We start from the raw sequence: 13,327 nt of genomic DNA, 5'->3' as shown, positions 1-13,327 counted from the left end.
ATTAGGCTTATTAGTTCAGTTTCAGGGTTAACTAGAGTATTAAATGAAAGAATGGTGCTGGACTCTGGTCTTCAGTTTCCCACAACTATGTTCTTAGGAGTATTAACTTAGAAGAATCAAGCTTGTGTTCCTTAAACATTGATTATTTAAGCAGTCATCAGTGATGGTCCAGATGGTCCACACGTTGCTCTGTCCCTGTGTTTAGTTGTTAGGGGCAAATATCTCCAAAACCACCCAGGGGTCCCTCATCTATTTATACTGTAGTTTCATTCAAAGAGGTTCTTTTATGACGTGGTTCTATAGAACCCGTTTTCTGCACATTTTAAAGAATGTCCTCTCAGCAGTTTTTTTTTTTTTTTCTTTTCTAGATGATCACTATTTAGCACTTCTGCACTTTTGGGTTTTCCACCATCCTCTCAAATGGGTCCTGCTCCTTGTCGTCTGTGGCAATGTCTGTGTACAAAAAGCATGTTTCTGCTTTCAAATAGATGTACAAATTCTCTGAAGAAAAGCACAGTCAAGAGGTTGTCTTACAATGTCCTGTATTTTTCTATTGTATAAAAGGAAATAGAATGAGAGTATTATTTCCTTTCAGGATTTGTTAATAAAAAAAAGTCAAGAAATGTAAAGATGGACTGTCTTGTGCTCTGTATGTTGGGTCTGTGACAGTGCCAGCAGGTGTTTTGTTCTGGAAGGAGAAGATAAAGACGAAGGCTAGAGACTGCACTCCATCTCACCACTCATTTGTGGACATCACATTCTATCAGGAACGGAAAAGGAAGGAGGAAAAAAAAAGAAAAACAAGTCAATCCAAAGCTGTGCTCAGACAAATTTCCATGTGCCAAATTTGTTCTGGTTGAGACAAACATTCTACTGTACCTGAATAAAGTTTGCATACCTGACTGACACCTGCCCACAGTGTGATGATTCACAGATTGTAGAGAACAAAAAATCGTGACTAGGGTTGCAGGGTTTGAAATTTTCCTGGTACGATAGCTGTCTCAGAAAATATCACAGTTATCACTGTATTTTACAATTATCCTAAATCACTAACATAATAAAGGTAATAACACATAGAATTACAGTCTTAATACAGTCAAATTATTAATGCTCTAAAAGTATAAGCAATTAATGAAGGCATATTCATTCATATTCATACAATTTGTTGTAGATATGTAATCAGTAATGTTTACTAAGTTTCAGGGGTGTTGTATGGTCTTTCAACAATCAGACCCTCACCCAGATAATCCAGTCAGGGAAGATCAAGCCCCAGCTTGTGTCCAGACTGTCGTCTCTTGATCCACAGCCACCTTTGCCTCCTGTTATTTGTAATGCCCAATATGTTGTAGGTTTTTGAAGAAGACGGAAAAGTGAGATTAATATTGTTGTAATAAATATTGTTTTTTATAGATTGACATTCTTAATTGAAGTGGCAGTCCATATTATTTTGTTTTTAAACTGAAAGCAACTGGAGAACAAACAGGACTGTCCCTTCTCCACTGAAAGAAGTGGGGAAGGGATAGGATATTGTGTTTAATGGTACCAGTGTGCTGAAACAACCATAACTAGGTCGCAGGAGTTCTTCTGGCCACGTCTTTACGTACTTACGTCACATGTACAGCCTCTAAAAGAAGACCCAGCTGAGTTTTACTGAACGCGAGCAGCTGGTGGTGCAATGGAGACTTCAGAAGGGGAAGCTCAGACTTCAGTAGCTCATTCACTCATAGTAAAAACGAAGTGTGTAGTTAAAGTGACTTCTGACTGAGCTCTCTCTCTCTCTCTCTCTCTCTCTCTAACTGAACATAACCTGGAATCGGATTCATCCGTTCTGAAAGGAGACCGCATCACACCCACCCAGTTTAAAATGATTCTTCTGCTTGCTCTGTGCAATTACCCATTCTCACCAGAGAGGGCCCTAAATCCCAAAACTTAAGACATCAGATTTAAAATCAGAAAAAGTGAAAATAGCGCACTCTCAACAGCCTGTGACTATAGCCCACTAATACAAAATCTGGTTCCCATATTCACCATCTGAGTTTCCCGTATATCGAGAGATGTATAATAACGAAGTAGAACTACTTTACTACTGTACTTAAAACAAATCTGTATTTACTGAATTATTATTTTATTTTTTTTACTTCACTACATATTTTCCATGAGTTAAATACTTTTACTCCCATACATTTTTATGTGCTGCTTCGTTAATCATAACATTTATAAAATGTTTGGAATCACATTATCACTAAAGCCAGAGCGGTAGGTGCTCTGCACTGTCACCGGGTTTAATGAAGCTGCTCATCATTGAGTGAATCAAATGATCTAGCTGATCTGGAGATGACCCCTGGCCCCACTTAGAGTCCATGTTTTTATTTGTGTGAGTTGAGAAGTGAAGGGAGGTATGCTTGTTTTTTAAGAGTGTGCAATATAATTAATTTTATAATAGTGATAGACCAACTAGTGACTTTTTATTCCACATTTAAGGATAGATAGATAGATAGATAGATAGATAGATAGATAGATAGATAGATAGATAGATAGATAGATAGATAGATAGATAGATAGATAGATAGATAGATAGATAGATAGATAGATAGATAGATAGATAGATAGATAGAGTAAGTCATGTTATATTAGCATGTTTTAAAACATCTGTAATTAAGTAATGTATCTAAGTCGGGGGGCAGGTGTTTAGGGGGGGTCTTATTCAACTACAAGTGCTTGTTGTAGTTTTAAGCTTACTTTTTTTTTCTTTTTTTTTTTGCTTAAGCTAAATTTGTATAATATTTTGATTGTTTCAGCAGTCTATCTTACGCTTGGAATCTTCTTGGAATTATTAGTGCAAATAGTACTTGTAAATCTGATTTACACTAAGTGTAAATGTAATTGAAGTATCATGCACACTTATGTTCAGATAGTATGGGCAGATGCTATGCACACTAAATGTACCAAGTAACACCATGAAACTTGTAACACACATAAATAACATCTGCCAACTAAAATCTTATCAGCATACAATCCAGATATAAGTCGCATTACATTACCCATTCTAAACAGGTTCAGTAGCGTTTACACTTAAGGTTATAGGTCTGGTTATAGTCAGTAGGTACTTAAATGTTAAATACTAGCAAATAAATGACTCCCCCTGACTTTGTAAAGGTTGTGTGCTTCATCACAAATCTGTACACTCCACTGCATTGTTAAAATGAAGATCTGAATGTTTATCCATTTATTTATCAATATAGTTTGCATTTTCATATGTACAGAAAGATGAACTGATTTCCAGTCAGTGAAATAAACAGGGTATGAAAGGGCAAGCAGCAGCAAACACAGGAAATCGCAGGAAAACATGAAAAATGAAAAAACAGGCGTGGTCATGGTCACGGTAGCCAATCGTCATCATCGTGCGTGAGCCCAGTGTGTGTGCTCCTGTCTCCTCGTGCGCCCTCCTCACTCCGGAGTGCACTGAGCAGCAGTTCCAGAGAACCGAGCACAGGCTGCACACTTCCTGCACTCTCCCGCTTCCCAAAACGACCAATCGGCCGCACGCCACGCCCCACGTACCAGAACGGGTCAATCTCTGGACCTGTGGATAAAGAAAAATAATGCTTTTCACTTTTAAGTCTTACAAACCTATTGAGTTGTTTTTCATAGGGGAAAACATAGTATTTCATGTCCCACTTCCTTTTTATCAAATCATATTTAGTGCAGTTTTTAAGCTTTAGAATATGTTGACTTTAAAAGTGTGTTCTCTGTAGAGGATATGAAAATCACACATGTAATCTGGCCAGCAGTGTCTTGATGTTTTCTACATTTCTCTACATTTGTGTGAATTTTGAAAGTGTTAAATGAATATTATTGTTTTTTGTTTGTTTGTTTTTTATTAATGAAGCTGCATATGGTCAGCTGACAGTTTATATTTGTCATTTTAACACTTTCAAGCTATTTAAGCCAAGACTGTCATAAGTGCTGTGCACTCACAGCTCAACCTCAATCTGCGTGAAGATGACTATTAGCTGCTAAAAGCTTTGTATTTATTGGCTTATTATATTATATTGTCTGCTTGAAATAAAGCTTTAAAATGTACATTTTGTGTACAAGCAGGCAAATTATGGCACTTATAACACTTTCTGTCTTTTTTTGCACAGTCCAAACTTCTCTTAGTTTAGAATATGTTTTAGTGTACTACAATGTCATCAAACTGTGGCATTAATATTACAACTTGTACCAGAACAATTTTGATGTGGTGCTACAGAGAGAGCGCATTTTGAACCCACCAAACAACTCGTAGCTAATTAAAATCAGATTTTCTGACTTTCTTTTTATTTTTACTGAGGAAAAAGTTCAGAAGGACTCTTCTGAATTTTACAGCCATTTATGGCAAAAAAAGTGTTTTCCCATTACTATTAACTATTAATATAAACTGCGTTCCAAGTCCTAGGCTGAATTTAAGATAGTAGGCCTTTTTACATGTGGAAACGAGGCTTTGTGGTGATGTCACAGTTTTGGCTGTGAACAAACTCCTGTGCTTTTTTATTTATTCACAGAAATAAATTCGAACTCTTAAAACATTTAAAATGAACTCCACACCAGAGATGGTAAAATGATTATTTTATTTAAGAAAAGTTATTTATAATAGCTCCAAATCAGGTTGTACTATTGTTACACATTTAATAAGACATATTCTAATGTGATTTTAACGTTTCTGTAGTAACTGTTTGGGTTAACATCTAACAGAACCCATTTTTTTTGTTTAATTATCATTTACACATTTTAATTCAGTAGCAGTTTGTTCACATATATACAAAATATTGTCCAATATAGTCCAAAATACTGAGTATAATTTAACTCTCACTTTTTGTTCATTCAGTTTCTTTAGATCTCATCAGATCTGTGCTTAAGCTGAGTACATATTCAATTTCAGGTATGAACATTAATATGTTTACCTGTGACTGCACTGCAAACGTTTGAGAAACAATCATTCAGAAACAATACACTCGAGGTTGTGGCGTATTTGTTTACAGTAAAAGTACAAAAAAAAACGTCAGCTTACTTCTGTTATCCACGTTGTGGACGATATGCAGGTCATGCTCTACGGTGGTGCAGTGCACACATATGGCAGTGGCTGAGAGGAAGAGCAGCACCATGACGGCCACAGTGCTCCACCGGGAGCGTGAGCCGGGCAGCGCAAGGGCGAGCATCTCAGGCAGCATGGCACATGTGGGTTCAGGGCTGCAGGTGGACAAAAAGAGCAAAGAAGTAAAAAAATTACATTGAGTATTTATAGAGTATGTTATTAATTATTATGTAGCCATATTTACTACACTTCCATAACATCAATACAGTCAGTATGTAAGTCAAACATTTCCCTTGATTTATTTTGGTGAAATATTTGTATGATTGAATAAGGTATATATTAAGTATATACCATTAAATATGTCATAGTATAACAGACCGCTACATAACAGTATACAATATAACATTAACTGTATAACATTACAGATATACATGTAAGCATATAACAGTATAGAATATATATATATATAATAAACTAAACTATTGAACTTTTTTTTTTACCATTTAAGATAACATTATCTATGTGACACTGTATCATACAACTAAATAAATTAAAACTATTTAGCACTATACTATAAAACATTAGCTTTATATTAGTGTAACATAACATTAGAAGTATAACATTACCCATGTAACAGTATAAAAATAAGAGTATGCTATCAACAACTTAACATTATACCTTTTTATTTAACTACATAATTTGAATATACAAACTCCTTGACACTGTGTCAAAATTTGCTGATAAATGGACCAATAGAAATTCTCCAAAATTACCTAAAATAAACTATTTCTACATTGACGTTCATGGAAAGTTAAGAAGGTTTATGGTTTTATTTCTCTGTATATACTGTATATTTAAAATATATCAATATTATAATACAATAAATCTATACAGAGTATCTTAGGACGATGGAGTCAAAGCCATTCTGCAACAGCTTCCTCATTAAAACTTTTCTTAAATATGACATTTTCCTTAAGTATACAGTCATAACATTAGTTACATTAGGCTGTTTAATCATTTAAATCATTTCCCAGTCTATGTATATTTATCATTTATATGCAAATAAATCTACAGGTTGTATACCCCCACCGTGTCCCAGAAAGCCTGGGTGTAGACTCACCTGTATGTGTGGAAGCTTGCTCTTGGGAAGCGAGGGGCGCGCTCTGCTCAGTCCGCGTCCGTTCACTCAGTCAGCCGGATGCAGTAGGTTTATATAGGGCCTATCTGTGCTCATCTGTGTCACTGGATGGCCGTGGTACCACCACTCAGCCCCTCGTCCCCACCCACCCACCCACCCCATACGCACAAATCTGCACGCACACACCCCCTTGCCTCTTCTTCTCACTCTTCGTCTCATCCTCCCACTCTTATCCTCTTTCATCGTCCTCTGGCCATCACAAGGAAATTAGGTGGCGTACCCGAGGAGACAGTGGGAGGAGGGGGGGGGGGGTTGCACACAACACGCATGCACTCCATCAGGGAGTCAGTGACAAACACTCCTCAACAATTCTCAACATTTTCTTTAAGTAACATCCATGTCCACTTTTTAGCATTTTGCCAGTACGGTGCAAATCTATTTGCTGTGCTGTCTGCTTTCCAGTTTCCTCCATTTTGACAAATGTGCAATGTAGTGACACAAATGTTTCAGATCAACCAACACATTTTAATATAAAAAAAATAAATTATAATGAAGATTTCTGTAATTCTTGTGTTTATTGAATTTTAAAATGAAACAGTTGTATCAAAACAGATTTAAATTCTCTTGCCACATCAGTATCAGTGGAGGTTAACAGAGTACATGAACTGAAATAGATAAAATATGATACAAAAGAAGGAATCACAGATCATCCAGTATTTTCCAGACTGATGACCAAATTCTAGTCAAAAATGAGTTTCTCATTTCAAAAATGAGTTTCTCCAATGGGAGAAGGTTTGATACCTGTGATACCTGTGTCAGCCACATATTGAGTGAAGGAACATTTAAAGATATCCAAATGCATTGTAAAATGCATAAAATGCTTCACAACTGTGTGAAGATGACTATTAATTAGCTCATGTGCTGCTAAAAGCTTTTTTATTTATTGGTTTATTATATTATATTGTCTGCTTGAAATAGAGCTTTATAATGTACTTTTTGTGTACAAGGAGGCAAATTATGGCATTTATAACACTTTGTCTTTTTTTGCACAGTCCAGACTCTTCTTAGTTTAGAATAATTATTAGATTGTTACAATGTCATCAAACTGTGGCATTAATATTACAACTTGTACCAGAACAATTTTGATGTGGTTCATATAAAAAGAACGCATTTGGAACCCACCAAACAACTCGTAGCCAATTAAAATCCGATTTGCCATCCTTTTTTTCTTTCTTTTGGCATAAACTTTCTTTTCAGTTCATAAGCACTTAGCTTAAAAGTAGTGCATTGAATTAAATAAAATTTTACAGCAATATAATCACAGCAAAAAAAGTGTTTCATTACTATTAACACACAAACTACAGTCCAAAACATAGGCTGAGTTTGAGATAGGATGGAATATCAGTAGGATTTTATTACATGTGAAAACAAGGTTTTGTGGTGATGTCACAGTTCATGGTGGGACATAAGAACATTTTTCTCACACATTTTTATAACAACTTGATGTACCTCTCTCCAAAATGTTTGCTTTTGTACCCTGATCCGTATTACACTTGGGACACATTGGAGATACATATCAAAACATTTTATATAATGATGTTTTCTAACAGGTGACATCAACAGGTGAATGTTATCATGTTTTAGTAGAAAAACAGTATCCATGTCATTGAGGAGCAAAGATAGCCAAAAGACCTACAGTTTAAGAACCGTGTGAGACCAAACAAAAATTTTATCAAATTATTGAGAAACAATGAAACAATTTTCCTCAATTAAAGTATTTAAAGTAAATATTGGAACAGATTTATCCATCTATAGTACATCATACCATTACATGATTCAGTGATTTGGAGGCATGATTTAAAGATTTAGGAGGAATTATTCAAGGATTTAGAAGGTAATATGTTTGTAAAAGGGCAAAAAATGGCACAAGCCCAAGCAGAACACTTGTGATCTCTAATCATTTAGACGGCACTGCATCAAGATCCCTGATTTATCAATTGCTGATAGAACCACATGGGCAAGTAATTACTTTGGCGAACCTTTGACAGGCACTATAATATGGAGTTACATTCAAAAATTCCTCTTATGTATATATATATATTTTTTGTGTGTATTTATCTTTATCTATTTTGTTATATTCACTTTGTATTGTTTTCTTTTATATTGTTTTTTTTATCTATATCATCTATTTTAACAGCAGCTCTTGGGTGTAAACTGGATTGTGAGATCACAATTTCGTTCCACCTCATGTACCACATGTGATGCGAATGACAATAAAATCTCCTTAAATCCTTGAAAACGTTTCTTTGCGAAGTGTAGGCCTTATATTAACCATGTCTAAAAGGGGCACTAAATTCTCTGGGTTCAGCAGCATCTGGGATGGACCATCACACAGTGGAAATGAGTGTGGTGTATGTATCAGCAAATTTCCTTCTAACTGTAGGAAAAAGAACTTGTGTGAAGTGCTTGTGGACCAAACTTAAAAAGGACCAACAACCCCACAACAGGCCAACATTTTTGTCATTTTTCTCCCTGATATTACATGGCTAAATCTTTCTATTCTATCATTACATATAAAGGTTTTATATTTGCTGACTGTTAACTGTAATTGTTATAGAAAATATTTTAAAATGTTAAAGCATAAAATCCATCCAAACAGTGAGGCTTTATTTACACGCAGTGAAAAAAAAGGACTGAATAAGAAAACAGAATAAAATTAGTACAGGTGAGTATGAAGCACAGACCTCAGGGTCATGAAACTCAATTTCTCAAGCTCTGACTCATTATCTGTGCCCTCCTGCAGCAACAGGTGAGTTCTCCAGAGCCCCCCCACAGTCACTTTCCCCACCCTTCTCATGGGAGCTAACCTATTAAGGTGAGTAAAAGTAACAACACTTAAAATCAGCTGAGTCAAAGGCTGGTTAACATTTAGAGTGTACACAACTAACATGTTTCTCTTTTTAGGACTGATCTCAACCCCCCACCCACCCACCAGAATAAGCTATGGGCTCTACAGCCTTCCCCATAGACAAGACAAGATAATATAACACAAAATCATTCTTTTTTTTTAAGTCCCACAATGGGGAAACTTGCAATGTTACAGCAGCACAAAGGAAAGAACAGAGAAACAGGTTGGGGAAATGTATGAACAAATAACAATAAATCTATATATACAACAGATTAAACAATATATATATATATATATATATATATATATATATATATATATATATATATATATATATATATATATATATATATATTACAGGTAAGTATTTCAGTACATGCAATGCTGGTGATAAGCAGTGCTACTTTCATGTCCTTGATGATTAGTTATTGTTGTCTTCTGCAACAATGCAGAATTTGGGTTGATTCCTGTTACTGATCTGGAATTATTAAGTGCAGTAGAGAGTGAACAGGCAGCTTCTCCAAGTGTCCTTGATAGTCCCCAATGTTTGCAGAATGTAAATGACTTATTTTACTGCAGAGAAAACAGCTTTTTTTATCACCTGCACTTGTAGCCTGTATACTGGCCAAGGCTTGTTAAGGGGTCTTGATCAACTGCACAAAAGCCAGTTTCTATCATGTCCCCAGTCGAGAATTTGTCTAAAAAAATATCAGATAACACTATGCTTGGTAACTTTGTTATACTTTGTTTCATAAAAATTAATGAAAGGCAAGCTGCTAAACAGAGCAAATTCTGGATCAAAAATATTGTTTGCAGTGTTCTCTGAGAGCTCCTGTGGCCTATGGTGCTGTTACTATGATTTGTGGATTACTGTTTTGAGACCTGTATTAAGCTGATTGCCATCAGTGGCCGGAGTGGCTCTCTTGGAGGGTAGCCCTCATCATTTCTAGTGTGATGTTGGTCAGGACAGGCATCTTACAGCTGTTGTATTGGAGCTGGTTCACTGAGCTATCCAGTGAGCCGAGAGCACCGACTGTCCATTTATGCTGCAGCGGTTGAAAAGAGGTGGAGTAACCCTAGCACTAGGGTGACTCCTAATAAGTGGGTGGGGTAATTGACCTTTGATATTTTGGAGAAAACCTGGATAACCTTAGAAAAAATATATATTATATGCAAATTAAAGCATAAATGTGAAATGATACACCCTCTTAATTGCTACTAATGTCTGGTGAGCAGATCATTGTTAAGAAAGAAGATACATGAGAAACTCTCATATTTACATTTCTTTCTTTGTCCCCACCATAATAGATGAATGAAATGTCAGGGCGTCTGTTTGAATGAAACCCTCTCTAGTGTGGCTGTGAGAAGATTTTTTTCAGTTTGATTGAGGCGGCAAGCTTGGCAGGTAGATGAAGTGTCTCTAGGTGTTGGAGACACTGGGCTAAATCACAAAAGCGTTCAGCCCTAGTAAAGTTTTGGAAGACCCAGAGCCATGAATCTTAGCCTACACAGAGAGTGGGCTGACCGCGGCATTGATTAACTCTAGTTTACTCTTCCAAAACAGTAAACCGCTGCCATGCCACGACTAATTCAACACCAGCACCAAAGCAGTGTGTGTGGGTGTGTGTGTGAGAAAGCATGCATTTCAGAGACAACTGCAGTCATTCACGAACTGAGCAGTGTTCTAACATCCCAAATACATATTCATTAGTTATTAAGTGTAAATTAAGTCTCCTCTGGAAAAACAAGCATACAAACAAGCAATTAAATGGTATTCTGATTTTCATTTTTTCTTTTTTTTTTCCGCCTACTTCACAATAAAACAATGACAATCAAAAATTTCATCATTTAACATTTTTGTTGTTGCAAATTAATAGTGGTTGGTAACACTTTACTTTTAGGAACACAATAAAGCTTCCTTTAGTAGATATTGAAGCAGAACACACATACCTTTCAGTGTAAGTTATGTACTAAAATTAATAAGTAATTCTAGATGTCATTTCTATTGCCATATTTACTATGAAATGTGGGTGGAATAGACAGTTGGCGGCAGACAGCTTTCATTAATTATCCACACATATTATGCCCTGTAATATAACTGCCATATTACATTTACTGGTAACTGTAAAGAGAGAATACAGTGATACAGTAAACAAAAACCTGTTATGTCATTAAAAATGCATGACCATACCTTTTAAAGGTCTCATTCCATCGTTTATAATTCATTTTAAAATGTCTAGTTGTGGTCTCTAGTATGAATGAATGCCATGTTGTCATGGTAGGGGTGTGGGAGGAGCCAAGTGCAGAGAAGGGCAAAAAGGGTTTTACTATAATTATGTGTGCATAAAAGAAAAAGGGGAAAATAAACAAGAGAATGCCCTTTCGGCGCAACAAAGCTAACTAAATAATGCCTCGGTTTGAAATAAAATAAAGACAGAAATAGTAACAGAAATTCAAGAAAATACAATTATTTTCTTTTCTCCTCAGCCTTGCAGGCTTTCCCTTATCTTTTCTTTCTTGCCTGGCAAGCTTTCTTTTATTTTCTGTTCTCTTATTTTGTTTTCTTTTCTTCATTTTCTTTTTCCCTTTTCAGCCTTGCAAGCTTTCTTTTATTTCTTTTCAGCCTTGCAGGCTTTCTTCTTTTATGTATTTATTTATTCTTTCTTTTCAGCTTTGCAAGCTTTCTTTTATTTCTTTTCTTTTTAGCCTCGCAGGCTTTCTTCTTTTATATATTTTTTCTTTTCAGCCTTGCAGGCTTTCTTTTATTTTTTCTTTTCAGCCTTGCAGGCTTTCTTTTATTTTTTTCTTTTCAGCCTGGCAAGCTTTCTTTTATTTTCTGTTCTCTTATTTTGTTTTCTTTTCTTCCTTTTCTTTTTCCCTTTTCAGCCTGGCAAGCTTTCTTTTATTTCTTTTCAGCCTTGCAGGCTTTCTTCTTTTATGTATTTATTTATTCTTTCTTTTCAGCTTTGCAAGCTTTCTTTTATTTCTTTTCTTTTTAGCCTCGCAGGCTTTCTTCTTTTATATATTTTTTCTTTTCAGCTTTGCAAGCTTTCTTTTTCTTTTTCTTTTTTCTCAGCTTTGCAAGACCTCTTTTATTTCTTTTCTTTTCAACCTTGCAGGCTTTCTTTTATTTTTTTTTTCTTTTCAGCCTTGCAGGCTTTCTTTTATTTTTTCTTTTCAGCTTTGCTCGGTCACAGGGCATGAAGTCTGCGACATCAGTCTGCTGGAAGCTCGCCTTTTTAAAGATGGTACCACAGCTGAGGCTGATGACGCGTGATTGGCTTCAGGTGGCCTTAATGATCCCTGTTCTAATGAACTCTCAGCCGCTTCCCTTCTTACCAACTTGGTGGTTTATGGCGGCCTCTGGTGGCCGCTGCGGGAACTGGCTGAGCTGTTTTTGTGGGAAAAAAGTGTTTCTATTTAGCCCTGCTTTATTTTATTTCAAAGCGGGTGCCGTTTGCGATGAATTTTATGATATAGAGCAGACTCTGGGGCTTCGATGTGGTGAAACTCCCCAAGCAGCGAATCATCACGTCAGAGGTAAGAGTTTAGTAGCGTTAGTTTAGCTGAAAGAAATGTTATTATTGCCGCGAAGAGAACAGCTTATCCACTTGGAGGGGTGAGGTGAGGCTTGCTGGGTTGCATCAGTATTTTATCTATAGGGTCAACAATATTTAGTCCACATTGTACAAATCTTGAGGGATCTTTTAGAACAAAAACATTTTTTGAACAAAAAATGGCTTAAAAATGAACAAAATATATATATATATATATATATATATATATATATATATATATATATATATATATAAATATAAATTAAAATCAGTTCAAAATTATAAAACTGCAACAAAAATCCCTGTGTGTGTTGTTTTTAACTGACCGCAACTGGACTCTTAGTTATTGGACAGATGCTGTGTAATGACAGAAGTCAGGCTGCTGCCCAATCCCACTGTCAAATAACCGGTTCAGATGTTCCAGAGAGAAAGTTAGTTCTCCTGCTAACATATGGATTTATGATGATCTCTATTAAACCATCATTGAATTTTTTTTTAAGAATTATTATGTCAGTATATAAGTCTGTCAAAAACATTTTTTGAACAAAAAATGGCTTAAAAATGAACAATAAGTATAAAGATAACATTCCAGTCATTTCTGTGCTACATTTTGTCAACTTATTATTTATAAGTTTGGCATTTAGCTGACA

At 35.7% G+C, this 13,327-nt stretch overlaps 1 protein-coding gene across 1 annotated transcript; it reads right to left on the bottom strand.

The window, feature by feature from the left end:
- Positions 1-3,139: 3,139 nt before the first annotated feature.
- Positions 3,140-6,330, bottom strand: prlh2 (prolactin releasing hormone 2). The gene is made up of 3 exons (XM_015608302.3): positions 6,195-6,330; positions 5,051-5,229; positions 3,140-3,583 (listed from the first exon to the last, which is right to left on the bottom strand). Exons 2-3 carry the CDS (start codon positions 5,208-5,210, stop codon positions 3,378-3,380), a joined length of 366 nt encoding a protein of 121 aa, XP_015463788.3. The 5' UTR covers positions 5,211-5,229; positions 6,195-6,330; the 3' UTR covers positions 3,140-3,377.
- Between the last annotated feature and the right edge of the window lie 6,997 nt (positions 6,331-13,327).

The sequence above is a fragment of the Astyanax mexicanus genome, chromosome 1, assembly GCF_023375975.1.
Source record: "Astyanax mexicanus isolate ESR-SI-001 chromosome 1, AstMex3_surface, whole genome shotgun sequence".
Taxonomy (NCBI): domain Eukaryota; kingdom Metazoa; phylum Chordata; class Actinopteri; order Characiformes; family Acestrorhamphidae; genus Astyanax; species Astyanax mexicanus.
This window is presented reverse-complemented; position numbering and strand designations above follow the sequence as displayed.